Below are 24,887 nucleotides of genomic sequence, written 5' to 3'. Positions count from 1 at the left end.
CTTCATCACACCATCCCATCGTTGATTATATTCCTTTAACAGCATGCCCCCTGCTGTTTTATTCCTTACTGTTATTCTGAAGCGTGCGTCTAAAAAAATTCCACTTGACCTGTGACACACTACAGCCACTACAGTACTAATGTCAGCGTGTTTTCGGATGGCATCTCGGGTGATATGTGGGTAACAAAAGTGAAAACAGACCAACTTGTCAAAGTTTAAAAAAAAAAAAAAAAAAAAAAGTCAATTCAGAATTTCAGTATTAATTATGTCCAAGTCATATAGGGTGGATTTTACTTTTAGTGTTTTGTTTTGATGCGAGTTTTAAACCTGTTGTGAAAAGGTCATAGATCACAGACAGAAAGGTCACATGACCATCTTCTCTGCCAGATTTGTTTTTTTTTAGTCATTAAAGATGGCAAACAGTTCATGAGCTAAATATTAATAGCCTGCTAGCTAGTAGTACCATTAGATCTTAAATAATTCCAGCTGGCTTGTGTGACACAAAGTTTCAATTCGGCCCTTGTGGAAACGTAGCATGTTACTAAAAAAGTTCCTGTGGTAGAAACATTCCTTCTTTTGACCCTAGACAAGTAGGGCAGCGGATCCAAGATGGCCGTTCATCACAAATAGATCCAGGGAAGACACCGAGTCTGGGTTGTGTTCTAAATCAACCTGGCTAATGTCAACACACTGTCCGCGAGTAAACACCGCACCCTCACTAATCTTTAACCTGTTTAAAGAACAGAGTAGAGCGATGCAGAAGAGTGTCTTTGATTTCAAGTCAGACAGAACGGGCAGACAAAGATCACTGCTAATATAAAGCTTTATTTAGATCTGTGTGCCTTTTATATTGGAAAAGTTTCACTATGATAGAGATTTGTATGTAACATAGACACTTAAACTCACATCAATGCTTTATGATATACAACATATTTGTGATTGCACGTGCGCGTATGTTAAAGCAGTGAACACAGACAGCCCTGTGTGTGTGTGGTTCTCACGTCTGGCAGCCGGTGTCCTGCAATTCTGCTGTAAACTTCTCCAGCTCTGTGCACTTGTTTTGCGCCCCAGCGTTACACTCAGCTGATGACGGCCAGTGCTCCACCCACGTGTCCTTCCCCAGAGTGTATGTGTACCTGTAGGTAAGAAAGAGAAATAATCTTAAGCCAAATGTGCGTGTTGGCTCAAATACTCAGTGCAAAAATCCCAGCCATTAATAACAATTCAGAAACTCTAAAGCGTGATTGTTTGACACACATTTCTGATGCAGGGATTTTTTAATCACCTATTTTTTAAGAGGTGAAATTCAGACAGGACAGTGTTTCACCTTTGTTATTTAAAAAATAAAATAAAATATGACAGAAAGAGCAGTCCTCTATGGATTTTGTAGGTGTATTATAGCCAAAGTGCCCCCTCTGATGGACCTTTGAATGAACTGCAGTATTACACATTGCATAAATACACACAGGAACAACTTGAGCAGCAAAGAGAAGGCCAGAAAGGGTGTTTGCAAAGTGATAGCAGTTTGCACGAAAGAATGTAATGTAACGAGTGGTACAGCGAACTGAAGGATTCTGAAAGATATATAGCTGAGTGTTTAAAAGCAAAGGGACTCTTGTGTCATTTTTTTTCTGCAGATGGCTGTATGTGCAGTTCATTGTCAATGTATAATACTAGTAGACAGAATTACTAGTATTAGGGTTGCCATCTCTGTACGTTAGATTAATGATATCTATAGATTAAGCAAAATAACATTTATGCCCAAATCCTATACCAAACTCGCATGAAAATGCCAACACACCCCTAAAGACCATTTTTCCCCTCTGCACCTTCATTACACCATCTTGTGTCATATATTTTTGTTGTCTACTCCTCAGTTCCCTGCAGTATATGTAATGTTGGGCTTTGCACACACAGTATGGTGTCAGGTCTGTTTTGTCTCGGTGCAAGGAGGTGCTGAGCGGTTGTGAGGAGGACGATAACAGCTTCCGCTTAGAGCACTAGGCCCAGTCCTGTGTGTATCTTTGTTTCTATGAAGATACAGGGGGTTCTGTTTAATGTTACCCGTTCTTGTCACTGCCTGCTTGCCAAATGTCAGAGGATGGCCCGATGATGAGGTAGTCTTGCCCTTTAAGTAGATTAAGTCCCGCCCTACAGCCAGCATGAGAGAGAAACACTCGTGTGTCCTTTTCCTTTAGACCAAACTCGGAACCTGTGCATGCACACACACACACACACACACACACACACACACTGTTTAAAGTAACAGACCAAATGGGTTACAGGCTTTAGAGAAAAACACAAATTGCACACCTTCTTTTATGACTTGCAGGATCTCCAGCTCATATCTGTCATATTGGCTCTTACTGACACTCAACACTCTGACCTTATACACTGGAAAACAGAGCATGCACATGAGCAACAATGGATACTAGTTCATTGGAGCGACGTTAGCATAACGATAATCTGTAATGGTTACCATGGTGGATTCCACTACACGCAGCCTTGCTCCTCGCTGTGATTGTCTGAGCAGCTGTCTTCATCACGCAGCAGTTGCCTGCACAAATTTGGTTGAATTGGTCACAAGTGTGCCATTTCATTACTTTTTTTTTTTTTTTTTTTTTTTTAAAACCTGTCCTTGCTGACTTGCCCTCACAATATTATCCCACGACCCCCCTCTGCCCCTCCAGTGGCCACTTGGAGCACTTGAAGTGTATTTGTGAAACACGTGACCTTGGCAGCAACAACCATGTTCCATTCTGGAGGAGAAGGCCCTGTGAAAAACAGCTTCTTATACACAATTAGAGAGGTTGCTACTTACATTCATTACTCTGCAGTTTAACAAGATTAGTTACAGTCAATGTTATAGGTATGAAAATTATTATATACATTGTGGATAACTCTTGGCCAGACACAACCTAGATTTTTTTTCCAGAACTTCTCAGATCCTGTATAATTTTTTTGCATTGCACGTTTAATGGGAACCTGAGGTCTAGTTGCAAATTACGTCTTTGCCGGTGTGAAAGCAGGATTAACCTGGTAGGGTCACTGATAACACTCCACTGGTCCCTGGTGGGTGACCAGTCTTTAGTCTATTGTTGGTTGCAGTGATTTCACTGGTAGTGCTGGACTAGTGCGATATACTGAATGGCTCAGGAGCTACAAGTATGAACTAATATGTGGAACAGGGATAATGTTATTGTGGTGAAGAAAAAATGAACCATCTTCCCTCACTCCTGTTGGTAGTCACCAAATTACTTTACTTCACATTTGCATAAAATGAAACTTCACTTTAGTGCCTACAGTTGCCAAAAATCTCCAGCTGTGTATAGGTGTGTCTATATCTTACCCTGTGTGCAGCGACAAATGTTGCCTTTACAGATCTGACTGAGCTGCTCTTTGTCCTCTGATGGAGTGTAAAACTTGCTGCAATGTTTATCTGAAAACACACACTTACATTTGACCAAATTTTTCATCATTCACCAGAATCACATGATAGATTTGATATATTATACTAAACCATGATTTGATATACACTAGATTTATTTACCTAGAAAAGGCAGACAACAGGAGAGTGTTGTGTGTACCTTTGTTGTAATACTGGTATACAGTAACTGTAGACGGTTGCAGGAGGCCCACTTTAAACTTCTGGTTCAGCCTGAAGGAGATGATGTCCTCCTCTTTGTTGGATACCTGAAAGCACATAACATGTACATGGAGAACATTATAATACAGTATTTCACTAAAAGGAGATGAGCCTCAGCAGCATATATTCCTCCATGTTACCTTGAACAGATGAATGATGAGAGATCCTCGATCGCTCAGATTATCTACAACTTGGAAATTGTTGATATAGCGATCCACAGAGTTGGCCAGCTGTAGATCAAAGAGCACACAAAACAATTGTCAAGTATATTTAGGTGGTGTTTGTTCCTGAAGTCCTTCCCTAAATGTCTTAAAATGGTCATCTTTTGTCTTCATTGATTATACACCTGTCTGAATCACACATTAATTATCTATTTGTAGTGCATGATATTCCTCAGCCTGTTTAGTTTCTCACCAGCTCGAGGTCTGAGGTTTCTGGTTCAAAGCCGGTAGGCAGACTGATGTCAAGGACTGCCATGCGCACTTGATGCTGCTCCAGAGCTCTGATAGGACAAAAAGTTCATGCTAACGTGAATACTGCAGTCTATTGCTACTTAAGTCATATGATGCATTTACATATTTTTGGCTTACCTCACACTGATGCTGAGTTTGTACACCTTCTCTACATCTGCTGGAGGCTTCTCTGTGACATATAGAGAAAGTTGAGAGCAGTGAACATAAACACTTTACCTCAGATTTATAGTGGTCTCCAGCCTTTATCCTGAAGACCTATGGTGTTCATGAACCCCTGTTCTCTAGAGCTGAAGTCAGGGGTTAGATTGGTTAGGGGCACAAATTTTTCTCCTAGAGATCTGAAGTGATCAAGAAGCATTTCCTTGGAAGTCTATACTGGCCATAAAACCTATGCTGGAATTTTCACCAACCCTTGGGAGAGCTACAGTGATCAAAGTCCTTCTCTTGGAGATCTACCAAGGTCATCAACACTTTCCTAGATATGTGCCATGGTTACAAATCTTGCTTCAGGAGATCTCCCTAGATAAAATCACTACTTCTTGAGCTCTAAGTGATAAAGAATTCTTTAGATTCTGGAGATCATCAGTGTACGGGAACTATTCTGCTGGAAGTATTGCATAGTTATGAGCCCTTATGGAAATATGCACTAGTCATGTACCCTTGTCTAACTGTTTTCAGAAAAATCTATTATGGCCACAAAAACTTTGTCATGGAGATCTACATGGATGTTTCTTCTCCTGGAGATCTAAAGTGGTTCTTATGGTTCAACTTTCCTACAAAGTTTAGTTCCAACTTTAAGGTACTAACTACCATCCACAATCCTGATCCAGTTTCTTACTGCCTTCAGATAACATTTATTTATTTATTTATTTATTTATCAAACAGTAGTCTCCCTAATTGGTCTTCTCCAATGATGGTAACTTGCCCACAATTGGCTAGCATTGCTTGGAATCAACAGGAGTGCACGAATAAACCTATCAAACTTAAATAACAAGTGAGTATTCTGGTCATTCATTCTTTGACCACAAGATGCATTACTGGGCTGGATATAGAAATTGAGTGGCAGGATAATAGAGTAAAGATGTACCGTTGCTTTCCGTAATGGAAACGTTCAATTGAAAGCCATTACAGGATTTCTTCTCATGCTCATTGGGCAACTCATTGTAAACTGTTACCACCTGCAGAGGAAGGAGAGACAGAAAGATAAACATCAAGCCTGCCCTAATGAGGCTGTAGTTGGGTTCTTGGGATGTAAGTATCTTGGGTGTGTTTTTGTAGTTTATACCTCCAGGATTCCTTGGCCATTTCCTGAGGCGCGCACTGTAAAGTCCTGATCTAGAGGGACCTGTGTAACATTATTGAGTGTGACAATGAGTGAGAGGCATTCTGGATCCTTTATACTTGCCTACACAGGCTTGTAGACATTGCAGAAGAGTTTTAGGTTCAGAGAGCCTTAGTTTGCCACAGCTAAAACCTCTTTGAATACACCAATTTGACTGTATAACAGGCAAACAGCTGCTAGTTCAGAGGAAGTTGCCATAAAATAAGGTGGTTTCTACAAGTTATTTAATTAGGAGCTAGCAAATAGTTAGCAAATGCTATAACAGGAAATGAAAATTAAATAAAGAGCAGACAGTGAAATGGACTGAAAGATGATGAAAAATGGAATGGCAAAAAAGAGAAAGAGTGCAAGAATGCGCAAAAAGGAAAGGCAAATTAGGTGTGACTGACCCGAGACGAACGTGCCAAATGGGCCAGTCGAGGGGTGAAGGACCAGCTCATATCCGAGCGACCAGAAACACTGAGGTCCACCCGCAGGTTCATGTCAGACGGAGGGGGTTTCTTCACTAGGTACTCTGACAGAGCCTGTAGTACCACCATGGTGGACTAAGGGAGAGGGAGGGGATTCAGCATCTTGCACAGGATACTACATACTTGATAATGCACACTTATACATTTGCACACTCAAAACTTGTTTGTAAAACAATGTGGGCAGTGTTATGCAGGTTATCCACAAGGCTTGGTTCATTTATAGCACTTCAACATCACTAACAGATTGTATCCATTATATAAAATTATAAATACATAATAAACATCTTAGAAAATAAAATAAAAAAAAAAAACTGGGGGGAATTGTCATCCCATTTTTCTCACAATTTTGGTCATTGTTCTCTGAAATTATTCAGAACTCTGTAGGGGCAACTTGTTGAGTAGTACTTTATGAGTGGTGATAGTCTTGGTCTCGGTTAAAATTTGTATTTTGAAATGTCCTTTTATTCTAGCTGTTAAAGAGCATGTTGAGGCAAATTTTAACTGTCCAGGCAACCAGTCAGACTCAGTTCTCTTGTAATGAAATTGCCAAAGTCAGAGATAATTACAAAAATTAATTACAACCAATACCTGTGTGGATCCGTATCCTCCCCCAACCCTTCGCTGCTGATTCAGCCACTTGAACGGAGCGGCTGCCTCCTCAAAATGGCCACCTTTAAGCAGGGCTAACAGTGCGTAACCTGTCGCCTCCAATGTGAAGAAGGAATTGTCTGCATCTGGCCAGTGTGTGCGGTCTGAGATCAAAAGGCAAAGAAAGATTAATGTCTTCAAACGCATGAAAGACAACTAATGTGTAAAAAAAAAATTTTATTAGATTTGATCTCAATCAAGGAATGTGATTTGGCAGTTGGTCACATTGATCCAAGCACAGAGATCGTCTGTTGTCTGTATGCAAAGCTCAGGCACTAGTTGAGGGTTCTTCCTATCCCTCCTCATGCCTCCAAACACTGATAGTTTCCTTTCATACACTGTTTAGGCATTTCAGACTTTGATTATGTGGTTAACACTGCCTTACTTCCTTTTATACGTATCAAGTTATTGTTAATGCTACAAAATTGAAAAAGGTGTGGCTGAGAATACCTGGTGATGCCAATTTCAGCAGCACACTCTTCGAGCAGCCTTGATTGCTCACAGCCAGGGCATAACATGCAATTGCGACAGAATATGGCCTGCGCAGCCGGTGGTATTGCTCCTTCAGATACTCTCCTGCTCTTCTGAACCTCACCTGCAAAAACATACAGACAGAGTAGAGTCCAAAAGCCTGAGTTATTAAAGGAAAACAGAATGAAAGCAGTGTTGGAAATTGTTGTGAACAGGTGAGTGTTTTCTTTTCCCAAAATTAAGATCAGGAAATAAATACATATTGACTTCTGTGTGTGTGTGTTACCTCCATGTTTATTTCTGGATCACTGCAGGTAGCGGCACTCTGAGCTTCAGCCAATGCAATCAGTACAAACGCAGTCAGAGTTTCTCTGGATTCAGCACCCTGAAGACCTCCCTACACACTCACACACACACACAAAGAGAGTCAGTACAAATATAGTCACCAGACTACCAATCCATCCAAAAATCCAACTATTCTGGCTCTTCCCACATACTGCACAGGATTTTCCCATTTGGCTTGTTAGTCAACTTGTCTATGTTTTCATCAAGTCTATCCTCTCACCGTCATGGAGGTGGTATAGACTGGGTTGTCCTCTTTGAACGCCCCAGATGAGAACTGCTTGTGCTTGAGCAGGTAGAGCAGCGGGCCACATATGTGCTGCTTATCCACTGTGATAAACGGATAAACCATGGAGAACACCTTCACCACAAACGCTGTGATCCTGTGACACAGAGAGGAGGAAGATTATTTTAAGGGAGTATAGATAGCCTGACGAGACCAAATATATCTCATATTGTAAAAATTGTGTAAATACCAGGTGCTGGTTCCTTCATTCCGATACGGTGGATATGAGTCATCTGTTTTGCGATAATGAAGCTGGTTCTCATAGCCTGAGACAAAAGCACAGAGACAGAGTACATCAAATCAATGTAATATAGTGTTTTGTGCTGTCTGCACTTGACCTAAAATTAAAAGAGCAATCACACTGGTGAAATAATGTGAAATGCCATACACAAACACTTAATGATTAAGGGTTTAACAGTCAGTTCAGTAGAAATAATATATATATATAAAATAATGAGCCAACGGCATTCAAATGCCCTCTTTTTTTATTTTTTTAAAAATTTATTTATTTTTTAAAAATTGCATTTACGTGACCCTTCTTACAAAACTAGCAATTTCATTTCACTTCTTAAGAAGCTAGCAAGAATCAAACACTATCTATCACTAGCATTTGAATGATCCTTCTTATAAATCTAGCATTAAGCTACAGCTCATTGAGCTAGCGTTATACTTACCCAACAGTGAGCGGTGATTTAGCTCAGGGTCTTTGCTGGATTTGACCTTATCTTACCTTTCTTTATGTAGAGGAGAGCCTCATCTCTGCGCTGAAAACCCACACTCTCCCACTGTGAGCTGCGGTCCAGATAGTGAACAGCGATGAGCGGCAGTGTGATGCTAGCCAGGTTCTGCTCCACACAGCCTCCGGGCATCCGGATCAGGGCCGCCAGTGAGTCCTTATTGATGGAGTTATCAATGCTGTCGGCTAGCAAACTGCCTAAACGTACATGGGAATGAAATGTTCAGTAAAATATGTCAAGCTGGAAAGTAACTGATCAGTATGCTGATTAAAATTTCACCTCTGACGTTGACATATGTTTCTGGAAGTGAGTTCGGAACCACTGAACTCAGTTTAGCTTTATCCACCTGAATCAGCTGATTTCCATCTGAGGACCAAACACACACATACGTGTGTACACACACACACACACACACACAAAACATGGGCCTTATTTATCAACCTGGATGTGAACGGATTTATTCCTAAAACATTCACTGGAGCATTTACATGAAATTTGGTATTGATGAAGCTCATGATTCATGGTAAATCATAATTCATGGTATTCATGATTTAGCACACTCTGCAATTAGGAGGTGCTCTTTCACTTTTTTTTTTTTTTTGTCATTTGAAAGCTCTCTGTGAGCTTTGCCCTTTTAGAGTTTTGTGGGCATGGCTAAAGGTAAATCACCTCTCTGTGAACACACTTGAAATGTACAGCTAATTGGCATTTATCAACATACGCAAGTGAGTACAAACAAAAAAATCAGTGTTAACTGAAACTTTGTAAGTCTGGCAGGAATTTTAGATCAGTTTGGTCTCTGAACACATTCACTCTCAACTCTCATCGAAAAGATTAATAAATGAGGCCCAGTGAGGGCATATTAATTCGAATGGCTCATACTAAATTAAGGCAACAGGAAGTGGTCTCACCGCTGTCTCCTTTTTCAGCAGGATTCAACACAAAACTCCTCACTTCCATCTTCTGAATGCCCTCCACCTGCAGCCACACACACAGCACAGCTAAGACAACATATACATGCTTACATTATAATGAAGCAAAAGCAGTTACTCAAGAATATGTTAATTAAAACAAATGAAATAGCTGATTGTCTGAAAAATCCTGCTGTTAAAATACATAAAATATATTTGAACTATCTGTTCACACACTATGCTACACAATATATCATGTACATGATTGAAACGGTAAGACATTTTGTGTATTTTAACAACCAACACATAATATTGACTAAAAATCAATACTATTTCTCAAAAACAGGCTAATCTGAGTAATAAAAGGTCCATATTAAGCTTTACCACCACACGGAGGTTTTTGCGGATCGCGTCCTGTCCAATGAAGCTACGCGACACGGCAGTGACCTGCAGGGGGAGCTCTCCTGCTCGGAGCGGGATTACGGTGTAGGGGATGAGCACGGAGGAGCGAGCTCGCACCAGCACCTCCTGCTTATGATCCTCGGTATACGCCACACTGCACATGTCCTCCGTCTTGGTTAGGACCACCAGCACCTGCATGCATACATATACACAGACAGCATACACAAAACACAACGTTAACATTCAAAACATCTGCGATAAATATGATATTTGGTAGTTCACTCTGATACAAAAGCTAAGCATACTTGAAAAAAATATGTGAATGAATTTGAGTGGTGATAACACTCCTTGAATGATGGAGAGGTCTGTACTAATCCTCTGTGTAGAAACAGAGTTGGTGGTAATGTAGTCTATAACCCTAAGTGGTATCTGTTAGAAGAAGTCAACCATGTTGAATAAAGAGATGCACTAAAGCATGAGGAAATGTGAGGAAGTGACCTTCATGTTCTCGTTCATGTAGTTGTGCAGCACGGCCTTGATTTCCACATGCTCATTTCTGGCTGCGGTGCGAGGAAGACGAAGGTCGATAAAGAAACGCATCCAGGCTCGGATGTTGAATGGCTCGGCTACACAGAAACCTGCAGGAACGCAAAATCTGATTTCAAAATGGAAATGCAGTAGCCAACTGAACATTCGGCCCCATCAGGTTAAGTTTTGTGCTGTGATTCCTGGTGTACGTACGTCTGGCCCTTACTTGTAATACAAAAAGTCAGACCACTAGATGAACAATGCAGGAGAGTCTGACATATACAGGACAAAGAACAGAGAGAGACAGCTACAGATGGAAATGGAGTCCAAGAGAATTACCTGTCTTAGATGATGCACTAACACCCAAAATCCCCCACTGAGTGATACTGTCAGGGAGAACGGAATCCACTGGCAAGACAGCCAATCTGAAAAAAGACAAATATGCTTGAATATATAAGGCATTTCTATCCAACCAGTGTTATCTGCAAGACTAAAAATGATTTTTATAAATTATGTTCTAAAATGTATAAATGAATATAAGTATAAATATTTATTATTATAACTACATTTGTATTTCCTGAAGAAAATACACAGTGCTTGAAAAGAACTGAAAAAAGTTGAAAAGAAAATTTAAAAGAAAGTTAAAAAAATAACTAAAAAATAAAGAGCAGTGCTATGGTGTTCCAGGTCATTGCTAGGGTTTGGGGAAAATAGAGGTCATGGGGCATTTATTTTTGTGTGTTGGGTAAATTAGCAGGCAGGATGATACTGATATTTGGGTTTAAGGCAATTTGAGCTCACAGGCTATTTTTTTTCGGGGGAGGGGGGAGTTGGCAGTCATGGTGATATTTATCTTTGGGGCAATTAGCAGTTTAAGAAAGGTTGTTTTTCTTTCAGCTGCTCCCATTAGGGGTCGCTATAGTGGATCATTGGTCTGCATGTTTGATTTGGCACAGGTTTTACACTGGATGCCCTTCCTGACACAACCCTCCCCCTTTATCTGGGCTTGGGAGTGGCACTGAGAGTACAGTCCCAGTGGCTGGGTTGGTTCCCTGTCTGGGAATCTAACCTGGGCCATGGTGGAGAGAACATGGGATCCTGAGCCGCTAGACTACCAGGGACCCATCTGTTTAAAAAAGGTTTTAAAAAAAAACAAACTTTTTTAAGGTATAAAAAAAAGAGCAGTGCCATGATGTCATTACTAGGGTTTGGGGCAATAAAACGTCATGGGGGTATTTATTTTTGGGTGTTGGGGAAATTAGCAATCAAGGTGATATTGATATTTGAGTTTAAGGCAATTTGAGGTCATGGTATTTATTTATTTTTTTGGATTTGGGGCAATTAGAGGTGATTGGGGGTTTGGAGCATTTAGTATTCATGGGGTTTGGGTGTGTTCCTTAATAATGGAAAATAACGCAGAAAATTATATATATATATATATATATAAAACTTTAAAATTAAATAAATTAAATAAAAATATGAATTTTGTAACACAAGATTTGGGTGAATTATAAAAATTAAATGGACTTAAATATAATGCCTTTCTAACACCCAAGGTATAAGACTAGGATGAATTATACAGAAAATCAGTCTTACCCATCTGCCTGGGGTGCTTCAGGAAGTTTGACATCAGTCCACAGCCAGGATTCCAAAAACTTGGTGCGAACATAAATGTCATCCAGCTCATAGTCCTCATCATCATACTCCTCCTCTGTTTCCTCTACTGATGCCAGGACTACATGCCCATCACGGGGGGGAGGACCGCGAGCAATATGAGGACTGGAAGCTCCTGAAAGATCAGAAATGCGACCAAACACAGTTCAGAATTACAGGCGACTGGATGTTTTAAAAATCTTGAGGTGCATAATAAAATGGGCTATACCACAGCACTATTGAATTCTCAACTCTCATGACAGTAGTCCAGCTGCATATCACAGGCGTATATTAGTGTGTGTGCTCGATTATGTTATCGTTTCTATAGTAACAACTTATACAGGGACTTCATTCGGGGCGATTCACATTATCAAAGCCTAATAATAAATAGATTAAAAAGTCACTATTTAGCAAAGAAACATATACATTTTGATATAGCGTTTTATTTAAATTTCTGTTTAATATCTGTGGAAGGAGTCTCCAGTGTCACATTGTAACAGTCAGTAAGATTTACGCCTCAGGAAAGTCTTCAGGACAGAGAGAATGTTGTACTTTGTGCTTTTCTTATATAGTTGCTAGAATGTAAGTAAGCACAGGATGGTTCACAAATTTAAATGCAACTATAATCCAATAAATTGTACATTGCTGTGGAATAGGAGGAATAAAACATTTCAGAATGTGCTGTTAGAGTTATGTACTCATGTCTGTCATGTTATTTGCTATTTGATGTCTTGAGAAAACATGAAAATGAAAGTGGATAACCTAAGCCTTGTCGACCAAATGGAGAACTGCTCATAACCACTCTATGATACATCTCCGTCCTGTGTACATCATCTAAGACGCGTCGCATGGTGGTTGGCACTGGTGTGGTTGGCTCTGAAGCGGTGGGTGGTGGTGGTGTGATAATGCCCAGAACTTCGCCCCTGTACTTCGAGCAGCACTGGAGAAAAGCCATCACGCAGCTCCAGTCCTCAGTGATGTAAAGAGAACGACGGTGGCATGAATACGGCATGGGAATCTCCCTCATGCCATCAGAGCAGCAGCGCTGTAGAAACCGGTCAGAATAGGTTTTCTCTAATCACACACACACACACACACACACACACACACACACACACACACAAATAAGTCAGCATTATTTGGTTAAATGTTATCGTTCTTAGTCTTTGCTTATTCATCATAGTGTTCTCAGTGCTTGCTTGACTTCCATTATTTCTATACACACATAGCAAAAGTTTCTCTTTTTCCATTCTCACCAACAAATGAAAGAGCATTTACAAGTCATCTTACGCCCCGCCTCCTCCTACACACCACTCAGCTAAAGTTTCTTGATCTTTTGGGTATTAAACTAAGAAAATTTACCAATTTTCACCGTAGAGACCTCAGTGATTTGGCCTTTTAAACAATGAAACTTAATGTTTCAGTAGTGATTGATATACTAGCCCTGGTATTATTAGAGCCATTATTTACCGAGCTGGGCTCTGAGATGCAGTTGTTCAGCAGAACGCTTCTTCCTGGACTTCCAGTGACATGGTTTGCCTAACCAGAAAACATACAGAACACAAGAGTCCTTAATATCTACTATTTAAATCATCAGTGATCATTAGTGGTACCTGACTGGTTCAGTATTTTAATGTTATCTACTTAATTATTTAATTGTGCATATACTTAATTATTTGTGTATCTATTTGATTGTTTAATCAGTAAAAGATTCATGCAAGTTCACATAGGGAAAACCATAAGACTTACCTTAAAAAAATTAAACAAAAATATCATATTATAATTGGGCTAATGCAAAGATTTTTACACAAACCTCACTTTGTTGTAGAAGTCACAGCACAAGCTAGAGGACAAAAAAAAAAAAAAAAAACTACCCTCCTAAACCTGGCAGTAATTATCAAGTGCAAAAAAAAAATTACCTCTTCTTTCATTGGTTTCTACTCTGAAGCTGGACTGAAAATTCAGGCCTGCATCCAGGAACACACCCATGCTATTCTTCCCTCCACCTGACGAGCAACCCAGATCCCCCTGTCTGAGCGTGTCCCAAATCTGGTGGTACACAACTGGATTAGTGGCAGAATCATAACTGAGTGAGTATCAGCATCTCAAATGAATGCACTTGTGACATCACCTTCCTCTGCGTCAGCCGGCTCTTACTCAGCAGGAACACAGCGTTGTCCACAGCGACCAGGCTGACCTTTGCTCCGGGGTCGCCCCTAACTTGAAAGCTAAAGCTGTCGCCTGGTGCATACGTGTCCCTCACCTCTCCCTTCAATGGTTCAACCTTGAGCTACAACATTCATCATGTCAGTGGGACATCCATTGCTACAGTAAACAGCAACATCAAACATCAAATGCAAATCGACTCACTGATCCCACACAACAGCTCTCCACATCCACTGAAACGGAATCGGCCACCACCTCCACTCTATAGTGCCACGGCAATACATAGTATGCCACGAAGCGGAACGCAGGCAGCATCTCTGAAGTCAGCAGCAGGGGAACGTTAGTCACTTCATGCCCTCCAACATTTACCCTGCCAGCACGGACTATTCTCCCCTTACTCAACACCTAGTGTATGCGGGGAATAGTGAAAACAATATAAAATAAGGAAAACTGTATAAACATAGTTTATAACGTGTTAAAATGCATCCATAAGACATTATACACATTGTTAGAATTATTTATCAACCAGATTTTATATTTTATGTTTTCTATACATATGTTTATATAGAGTATAATCAATAAAAATCCAGTCGTCAGAGTGTGTGACTTACAATGTAGGAAATGTGCTGTAGGTAGCTTCTTTCTTTCGGTGAGAAGGTGCTCAGGTGCAGCTTGAAGTTTAAAGTCTGTCCAGCTTTCACTGTAGTCGTGTCTAGCGTGATGTAAAGCTGATTCAGCCGTGCAGGATTAAAAGGTGAGTACGGCTCCAGCAACCAATCAGCCTTCGTCTGCTGTTCCTGCTTCAAATTTGGGATTACAGTCTCTGCCTGCAAGGACAATTTACAAAATACAGTTGTGTCTGGGTCACAGGTAAGCATGTCTCGACTACTGGTTCTATTTTATAGGATGATATTCAAAACAGACAATATCGTTTAATATGTAGTAGCTTAGTGGTTAAGGTTGAATTATAAGATTGCAAATTCAAGTTGTAGGGTTTCCGGAGAATGACTGCTAGGTCCTTAACTGTCAACTGCTCGGATTTAATTCTACATCTGTATGGCTAATATAAAACACAGAACTTCTGTACCATTTGGGAGGAAGCTGGAATGGTAGACGCAAATTAGACGAGAGATGGAAAAATTGAATACAAAGTGTATTAAATACATTTTATATCATAGCCCTGTTGAATTCTCTATTCTGATTGGCTGTAAGGTGTTGATTGTCTATAACTGCAGCTCTGGCAGTAGTGTCAGCTACAAGGCAAATCACAAGCTTACATTAATGCGCATGCTCTAATGTGTTTGAATAGTAACAACGTACATAGGGTCGTATAGTGGATGATCCATATAAATGGATTAAAAAAACTTGCATAATTGTTGATATGGTAAAATACTGTGTGTGGAGATGTTTATTTAACATTCGTGGAAGGAGTTTCCAGTGTCAGTCCAGTTTCCAGGGCTTTGTAACTGTCAGAGGTAAAGCTGTAACTATTCTGACACGGGAGAGACACAGGAAGCCGGGCTTTCCAGTTTCTTGGTAACATGACAAATTATTTGAAATTTGAAAAAAAAAAAATATATATATATATATATATATATATATATATATATATATATATTTTTTTTTTTTTTTATTATAGGCCAGTGAAATCATGACCACGAACATGGCACAACCTAAGAAATGATAAGAAATTGGAATATGCATTTGGTGCTTGGACCCCTAAAACAACAGGTGCTTGTAAATCTGAAAGAAAAAGGTCACTGTATTGGCTTCACTGTATTGGACTTCTAAAGCCTTTGGGGTCTATACATGTTATAATACTGGTATGAATTGAGATAAAATTTTGAAATACAATTGTTACAACTTCAAAAATGACGGCATGGGTCAGGGGTATTCCGGTAATGCCAGTGAGTGTGTGTGTGCGTGTGTGTGTTTGACTCACTGTTAATGTCACAGGGTTCATGCCAGAAGGCATATTAAGAGAGACTTTGATGGTGCCGCTGTGGACTGTGATGGGAGTGGGCAGTAAGGTGATTTTAACAGGAACGTTTGGAGCTGGGGAGCCATCATGGTGGCTAACTGTAACCTGAGACCCAAAATGCAAACTTTTAAGTGGATGCATAACACAAATCTAATTCACTATTTATTTAGTATTATTTATATATGTTACCGTCACTTCAAATGGTAGGCCCGATTTATAAAACCTTGGTGTGTCCTTGATGGCGATCACATATGGTGCTAAGACGATTTTGATGCCCGTCTTCTCTGCGTCCACTAGGTCACTTCCTGAGGATGACAGTGCATCAAGATACTTCAGAGACCTTCTTTGTGTTGCCTAGTACAGCACTCCATAGATCCCTCAAAAACATCCATACAATTCTCTGTGTTTGCATTTAATTCATACAACTTTCACATGTTGAAAAAAATAAAACTGATTCATACCTACGCATATACACAATGGCTGCCACACAAATCCTGCAGTCATGCTTGTGCACATCCTCAAAATGTAATGCTATGCATCCGTTTGGCACAATACCAACAAAAATGTGGTCAAGTGTACTAATATTTGGGCTAATACAGAGATCAAAAATCGTAAACAAGAAAACGGCCACAAGATCAATGATGAATGTAGACAGATTTACACTGGCCAGTCATGAATGCTCAAGCTTCAAAACTACAAAAGACTGATAGAAATAGAAATAGAAGCTGTATTTCTCTGGGTACTAAGTCTGCCTGAAATAAATTTGCTGATTTCACCCTAAGGACCTCTGAGTAATTCTAGACATTGCTTTGTTTGTTTTTTGTTGACCATTTCTTTCAACAGTAAAATTATATGCACGATAGTGATCTGCAACAAAGACTTCCTACCTGTGCTGGTTATGACGGAAGCTTTCACATATATGGACGAGCCCACTATGCTGTTGATATCAGGGTACGCGTTCTTAAGCTCAGCTATAGTCAGAGTGGCTATCCCGCCATCCAGCTGCAACCAGTCATAAGCAGAAGTGTGTTAGAGACTGAAGGTACCGTAGCCTGGATCCATTATCAAAAACAGTTTTGAGTGCAACAGCTCTAGAATTTGAATCCTAGAATTGTTCAGACTTTATTTATTTCATTCAAGAGGGAACCACCGTACTGTCTTGCCACTATAAATCCTGTCATCTTTTAAGAACTAACACCTGATCTTCATTCATTCAGTCATCTTCAATAAGAATTTTGTAACGGTCAGGGTTTGGCAGATCCAGGGACGGTGGATAATGAGGCAGGAACACACCCTGGATGGGACTTACTTTCAACTTCCTTGTCCATGTTATTTTATCTCACCTTCATCATGCCATAGACAGGATCTTTCTATTTCACTCACATTTTTTACTTGCTTCATGGATGGGAGTCGCACTTTCTCCCCATTTCTCTCTACTCCAAACACCACGTATGCGACACCTTCTACTTTCTCGCCGTACACATATCTGAGAAAAGATTATACAGTGCAATGATAATGACAGAGTAACAGTGAATGAACACAACACGCTGTAATCTGTGTGTATACAGTAAATAAGCAACATTAGACCCAATTGTACAAGGCACAGTCTGTAATAAAGTGTAAGATAGCACTGACCTGGCATACACTTCCACGTTCAACTCCTGATCTTCCAAACTGAAGTGGGTCTTTTTCGGTATTAGCGTAACATTAAATGCTGGTAGCACTAGAATCGATAAAAATTAGACTAAGAATGTTATTTCAACACCTAACCTCCTGAAATACATTGCCTTGCATAAGTAATTCTGACATCAATCAAGGTTTGGTGGTTATAAAAATGATTGCAAATACTAAACATCCAGTGGAGCACCATGAAAGCCGTTATTAAAAAGGGCAAGAATATGGCACAACTGCGACTAGAGGAGTCAACCAAGAGGATACAGAACAGGATACAGAACATGGCCTGTCCTGGCCTTGTTTTAATAGCTTCTTGGTCTTCATGATGCTGTTTGTTTATGTTAGACCCTAGAGTCTATGAATACTTATGCAGCCACAACTTTTATGTCAATGATTTTGCAAACTATATTGAGTTTTCCTCCCACTTCAGTATCACGATACACTATTTTGTCAATTCATGACATATAATCCTGAATAAGTCCAATTTCAGTTCCAGGTTGTAACACTTCAAAATGTGAAAAAGTTTAAGGAGACTGAATACTTATGCAACACACTGTACAATTTGTAAATTTGTACATTGTAAATTGTTAAAATTAGGGCTAGGTGACAGGGCTAAGGGGACACTGTGGATACTTTGTGTTTCCTGGGCATTTCACCTTTTAACCTATTTGACTACTTTAGTACTACTACTACTAATAATAATAAAAATAGTAAGAATACTCTGACGGGATAATAAAGATGGGATTTTAAACTTCTATTTCAGGCACAAAATCCACTTGAGGCCAGTGAGCATTTTTATTTAAACAAAACCATTAAAAGAATGCAATATTTGTCTGCTATTAAAGTTTTGAATATTTGAAAAAAAACCACACACTCAGATTACAATTGTTTTACAAATATAAATACATTCATTATTGTTATACAAATATAAATACATACCATACTTTTTCACCTCAAAATCTGCACTATACGTGTTCTCTTTCCAGTGGTCAAATTTGGCAACAACCTTCCACTTGCCCTCTCTATAAAATAGTAAAAATGTTTGACGGTGAGTAACCTCAAATCCTAAAATAAATAAATAAATCAAACAAAACACGAATATCTAACAACTCCTATACATACTTGACAATGTCCGAGAGTCCGTAAGTGTTGGAAAGAATGCCGTTTGCTGCTTTGCTTCTCGGTGTGGAATAGACTGTAATTCCATCGGGATTCTGAAACAGATCCCCCCCCAGATTAATTCATTCCTGAAAAGTGCTATTTGCCCTCTTCCACATACATGAGCTCACAGATGGCCATGATTGGTTAGTGTTGCTGTAATTGACAGGACAGAGAGAATGACACCCCTCCCACCCAGAGAACATGGCCACTTTTGCTTTCTTGACTCCCGGACATGGATGCCTGTGGCTTTGTCAGTATTTGAACTCACGATCTCTTGGCCTTTTCTACTGCTCCACCTGGAAACTTTTTCGTCGGCAGCTTGTTTCTATCAGATGCTTAATGTAATGGCATTATTTCTTGCAAAAAACCTTTTGTTGCATATGTTTGCCCTCCAGCAGAAAGAGTGATGGTTGATACATGTATTTTACTTGCATCCTGTGTGTATGAGAGAACGGCTCTGTGCAGCAGAACATGAGAGCGAGCTGGAAAGCCACAATCTTTCATTTTGCCATTGGCCCAGTGTGCTATGATTCAAAGCTCACTCTGGGTCTGCTGTGATAAAATTGATAGACCAAGGATCCACTGACTTCTCCATGACTATGCAATAAGCAAAATGTTAAGAAATGAGTGGTACTTTCTCATCAAATATTGTCTATAATTAAACTATATCATTAAAAAAGGTTTTGTCCTGATTTCGTTTGAAGCAGAAATTATATATTGCTACTTTCACTGAATCTTGAACCCATTTAAACTGGAATTCTTCAGCGTGTTATAAATTTTAGAAATAATAATACAGAATTATTATACAGAACACAGTACAACGTCAGCAATGATTGAAAAGACGCATGCGAAATACAGTCGTAGGTGTAGTGAATGTGAATGAGGTCGATTATTTTCCCCATCACTCTTTTTTTTTCCCCTCAAAATACCTTTGGAAGAGAAACTAAAAGTAGATAGTCTGAGCACCAATGTTACTTGTTTGAATGATTTTTTTCTGTTTAACAGAACTGTTTGGTATTTGGAGGAAATACAGCAGGAACCCAGTAGAGCAGTAAAGACTTCAAAAAAATAAAAATAAATAAATAAATAAAAAAAAAAATTTAAAGCACAATCACAAAAGCATATTCCACTGATGAGACATTGCTCAACACAATAGTTTAATTATCAAGCTATAGATAGATATTAGGTTTTAGAAGAAGAGCTGAACAAGCTTTACCTGGATTTCAACGGAAATGGTGCTGTCGAAAGCCTGAAAATCTGCGTTAGAAACAAACGCTCGGCAACGCACTGTACAAGAGAAAAAGGACATTCGGAATCGACAATTCAACAACAGTGTGTTGGATACTTCAGTAAACGAGTGAGCATGAAAACATGAGTGACAGTGTGAGACAGGGTTTAACTTAAGCTGTGGTCTGTAATTGTTACAGTTATTACCTGTGTCTCCTGGGTTGTAGACGGGTTTGTCAGTCTGGATGAAGATGTAACCAGACAGAAAGGACACTTTACTGACTTGGTTAATCTCCTGGAAGTGTCCAAATTGGGCAACTAGCTGGATATACTTGGTCTCTTTCTCTTCTGGCCGCAGGAGGCTTGGATTAATCTGTGCAGAAGGTTCAGCTTCATCAGTTAAAACCATTAAAATAATACAATTAGCAGGTCTGATCTAAAACCTCAAGCATTCAGTGAGGTCTTCCACACCTCTTTTTTCACAAAACCTTTTCCCACATGATATAACACAATCACTACCAACATGTTAATTTAGATTGTTGATTAATTTTAGTGTTAATTAATTGCCCAGGTTATGTTAATGCACAGGCATGACCGATTTGGACAGGACTAAAATTCCAGAGAGACACTGGAAAAAAATACTGGGCGAGGGGATAAGATTTCTGGACACAGGTTTGTTAAGCTGGAGGATGTCTGTAGTAATAAGGGCTGTATGCTGTCTTCTGTATTGACTTGGACATATCTCAGCCTTATTGGCTTTTGTACTTGGACAGGTCTTGGGGATTGGTCTTGCTAAATATGGTCTTGAAGTTAAACTAAAGGCTTGGCCTCAAAAAGTATTTGATGGTTCTCAGTCTCATTTCATTTGGACTCAATCTCGCCTATCCTGGTCTTGGACTTGACAGTGGTTGGTCTTGACTACAGCCCCAGTAGTAATTATGATTGATTTGTATTGGATAAATGATCTCTGTATAAATCATAGAGACTGTCATGTCTTCATGATGTTTGTATGCTCGTCACACTAAAAATTCAATGAGTACTACACACACATGATTTTAATACAAACTGACTGTTCTGACTTGTATTATAAGGGGTGTGGCCAAGCAAGTTGCGCTTAATCAATATGACATGGAGCAAACCTGTAACAAATGCACTTTAATTTACCGTGATGGTTTGGAGGAAGCTGTAGTTATTATTTGAGTTGAGGGTGATGGTTCCCTGCCACAGTTGCCTTGACTTGTCTGGGAAATCGTATACTGAGAGAGAAACACTGACAGGCTCGGAAAGTCCAAATGCCTCCAGCAGGATGTTTTCTTTATTTTCCACTCTTAGCACTGCCGGAGTCACCAGCACAAACCTGCAGAAACAAACCTCCATGTCTTGTTCTTGACCATTTGTGTTTGGTCTTGTGCTAGCTTATATCTTCCACAACGTATTAGTAATTGAAGCTAAAAGTGAATGTCTAGAGTTCTTTAATAAAAGTATAATTCAAGAAAGAGAGGCTGATGAAGGAACTGTTTAAAGCTGCAGTAACATGTCATAACAGGAACTAACTTGTTTCCCAGATGTACCTCACCATTAAACATAACTAGAAATGGATAAAAATGTACGATTATTTTCTACATTGTCCACGTTTGAAATCCACCCCAGATTTTGTGTGTGTGTGTGAGTGTGTGTGCAGAGTGAGAGGGAGAAAGACCATTTCCTCACTTTGGTGCCTGGTCGAAGTCCGGCTCTTTACTGCAAACACAGAGAACACACTTTCACTGACAAACAATTGTGCTGAATATAAAACAAAAAAACAATTATCCTTGATATAACTAAAAATTTTGACAATGTCCTTCTGGTGCAGTTTGCTAATTAGTATAAGCTTACTAATCATCTACTTACAAATCATCGAAAGGATGCATAAAAGTATGATCATCATATCTACCAAGGAAAAAGTTGTGTTAATTTCCGCGTGTTTTCTGTTCATTCTGAATAACATCACACACATACAATAAACTCTGTGACACATACCTCCAACGAAAAGGCCTGCGCCTGTAATAAAATTATACATGCAAAGATCACGCATGAATGAATTCATGAAATACAGTACAGTGAACATCTTTGACTGGTTTTCCACAAAAAAACAACAAAAACATACAAAAACCCCCACAAAGCCTTGTTTTTCAGACATTGTGGCTAACAGCGCAGTCTAATCCAAGCTTATGCATAATGTATAAAACGTTCTTGTAGAGAAAACACTCCAAAACCAACTTACCAGTTGTAGGTATCGTCAAATAAAGGCTCAAACTGAGCAATTAATCTGTTACACATAGACAAGATGCATAATAACAGCGTTAAAGAGCGCATCCTTACAGATGGGCTTCTCCACAAAGTACTGCAAGATCAGAGCAAAGCTAACGGGAAACACATTCGTTTCACTTTTAGCCGTCCCACTATTTCACAATTTTCGATCGATTAGAGTTTTCTGGCAATGCTACAACAAGCGTGTGCTAGCCTGGGAAAATCCTTTCTAGGGTGAAATTTAGACATTTCCTATTATATAGATAATATAATTTTATATTATATATATATATATATATATATATATATATATATATATATATATATATATATATATATATAAAATATTATATATATCTCAGAACTCACTGACTTTGCTAAATTGAAATTGGTGTCTAATTTGCACATTTCATAAAGAAAATTCCACCGTTTTCAACTGTGATTTTTTTTTCCCACTTTTTTTTTTTTTTTTTTTTTTACTTTAATCAGAATTTAAAATGCTAGAACTGTTTTTTTTTTTTTTTTTTTTTTTTCCCCTGAGTGAGATAAATGCAAAAGAGAAACATTTTTCACTTCAGGACAGTCTTTTTCAACCATATATAGTATATGTAAATGTCACCATTATTTACCATAATATGTAAATAAACACCTATTTAAGCAGCTGAGAAATTTAGCTTGGTGAAAATTCTGTTTTTATCATGATCCCTTCTGTCTAGGTATGTGTATGAGAGGAAAGAAGGTTGTGTTTGCTCTTTGCTGACAGTTCCAAGGTCCAGCATTGGAAACACACTTACTGTGTGATCTCTGTAAACACAGTTTACAAATCTTAACAAACATGGGAATTTGTGATTTTTGTGAAGCATTTAAACAGAGGCGTTCCCATGACCTTAACTGTCCCATAACCTCCTGTAGCCTTTGCCAAACCAGATGGCAATATCATTTCTTCTAGAAGATCTGTAGCTGTAGTTAATACTGATTCCTCTTCCTTTTTCGGTTTGCCTTTAAAGTAGCCTCAAGTAGTGTTTTGAGTTGCGCTCTCTTCACATTAACCACAATTTCTTTTGCGCATATGCTCAGTTATTGCATAAAATGGCCACTAAGCACAGTGCACGTGTCCAAATGTTGAATCTCAAAGTGCTAGGGATTCATGGATATTGATTACGCTATTGGCTGTAGGTTCCACACAGTGTTCATTTACTTGTACTAAAAATTATGCCCCAATATCAAAGCAAAGCAGACTGCAAACTGTGCTGTGTGAAAATATCAGATAAGAGGTAGAACTACAGCATGTTCCTACAATACAAAGCACCTGAAAAAACATCTTAAAAATAAAATTCAGAATGACTAGTTCATTTATAACAGCAAAAGCTGGCTAGGTGAGTGAAAATACCTGTTCTTGAAGATCGTTCTTGAAGATCGGACGTTATCGGACATTGAAAACGAGAGATTCTAACGCAATGGAAACAAATAAGCTACTTTAATTACAGCTGTACAGAAGAGCCTTTGCAAAGTGAAACAAACCCCACACGTCACCACGGCAACCGTACTCAATCCAAGTAAACAAATGTAGCTAGCTAATATACGTCATTTAAAATGAACTAGCTAACATTATAAAGAAACGGCCTAGTAGCTTAAGTTCATGCACACGCATGCATATGCTTTTCATGGCCATGTTCTATGATTAATACTAAGTAGGTTACTCATTTAGGTTTTGGTATGGCTGCATCACTAAACAGTTACAGAACGTTTTGAACAAACTCTGGGATGTTTATGCTGCTTTCTTACTGGGGTTTCTTGTTAATAATTAAACAACCATTTACTCCAATTATTCTAAATCAGAGAGCTGTTGGGACGGGCAGGAGTTTTGTACGTATACATAAACACGAACGAAGTCTGAATTCATGGTGACAGATGAAGATGGAAGCAAGAAAGTGAGGTATGATAACAAACCAAACAGTAGCGAGAGAGTCTCCAATGTAATATTATAACTTTATATCGGTACCGTTGGACTGCTGCTGCCACCATCCATATATATATTCATATTTTTATACACTTTTTTTAAAAATATAAATCCCTTCCTATATATATATATATATATATATATATATATATATATATATATATATATTTTTTTTTTCTCTTATATTTAATATTTTTCTATACTTTCTTTTTATGTTGGAACAGTTGTACAAAGCATTTCACTGCAAGTCATACTGTGTATGGTTGTATAAGCTGTATAAGCCATTTATTTGTTCTCTAATTCGGTGCTGAATGATGGATGATAATCAGCCAGTTTATCCTTGTGCAATTTATCATCATTACCCAGTTATTTCAGTTAAGAGATAACAAGACAGGGTTATTGGCAAGTAGTTGTGTTTTTGGGTATTTCTTTACTTTAATCCTAGTTATACTGGACAAGAGCAAGTCGATCAAGGCCTCTGCTCACACTAGGTGTGTGTATTTCCTTCACTTTAAACTGT

At 38.9% G+C, this 24,887-nt stretch overlaps 1 protein-coding gene across 1 annotated transcript; it reads right to left on the bottom strand.

Annotated features, from left to right (window-relative positions):
• Positions 1 to 805: 805 nt before the first annotated feature.
• c3b.2 (complement component c3b, tandem duplicate 2) lies at positions 806 to 22,518 on the bottom strand. The gene is made up of 44 exons (XM_053229349.1): positions 22,382 to 22,518; positions 22,138 to 22,158; positions 22,009 to 22,047; positions 21,829 to 21,858; positions 21,283 to 21,475; positions 20,326 to 20,491; positions 20,108 to 20,178; positions 18,853 to 18,944; positions 18,670 to 18,752; positions 17,692 to 17,779; positions 17,440 to 17,542; positions 16,944 to 17,058; positions 16,246 to 16,361; positions 16,018 to 16,161; positions 14,687 to 14,902; positions 14,280 to 14,480; positions 14,041 to 14,199; positions 13,829 to 13,958; positions 13,380 to 13,448; positions 12,672 to 12,983; positions 11,853 to 12,045; positions 10,596 to 10,681; positions 10,227 to 10,366; positions 9,711 to 9,920; positions 9,327 to 9,393; positions 8,695 to 8,781; positions 8,409 to 8,612; positions 7,869 to 7,944; positions 7,616 to 7,775; positions 7,337 to 7,447; positions 7,030 to 7,174; positions 6,520 to 6,683; positions 5,851 to 6,006; positions 5,405 to 5,464; positions 5,207 to 5,297; positions 4,237 to 4,288; positions 4,061 to 4,148; positions 3,787 to 3,876; positions 3,588 to 3,693; positions 3,350 to 3,439; positions 2,480 to 2,557; positions 2,314 to 2,394; positions 2,065 to 2,212; positions 806 to 1,136 (listed from the first exon to the last, which is right to left on the bottom strand). Exons 1-44 carry the CDS (start codon positions 22,471 to 22,473, stop codon positions 998 to 1,000), a joined length of 5,262 nt encoding a protein of 1,753 aa, XP_053085324.1. The 5' UTR covers positions 22,474 to 22,518; the 3' UTR covers positions 806 to 997.
• Positions 22,519 to 24,887: the final 2,369 nt, after the last annotated feature.

The sequence above is a fragment of the Pangasianodon hypophthalmus genome, chromosome 25 (genome assembly GCF_027358585.1).
Source record: "Pangasianodon hypophthalmus isolate fPanHyp1 chromosome 25, fPanHyp1.pri, whole genome shotgun sequence".
Lineage (NCBI taxonomy): Eukaryota > Metazoa > Chordata > Actinopteri > Siluriformes > Pangasiidae > Pangasianodon > Pangasianodon hypophthalmus.
Note: the sequence above shows the minus strand (reverse complement) of the source record. Positions and strands in the feature narration are given on the sequence as shown.

Excerpts from the sequence above, each read along its gene's own strand:
- c3b.2 (XM_053229349.1), bottom strand. The coding sequence starts at position 22,473 with ATGCGCTCTTTAACGCTGTTATTATGCATCTTGTCTATGTGTAACAGA. Across the intron at positions 14,481-14,686 it reads TACAGCACATTTCCTACATT|GTGTTGAGTAAGGGGAGAAT; the intron begins GTAAGTCACACA and ends CGCATACACTAG. Across the intron at positions 12,984-13,379 it reads GCATCTCAGAGCCCAGCTCG|AGAAAACCTATTCTGACCGG; the intron begins GTAAATAATGGC and ends GTGTGTGATTAG.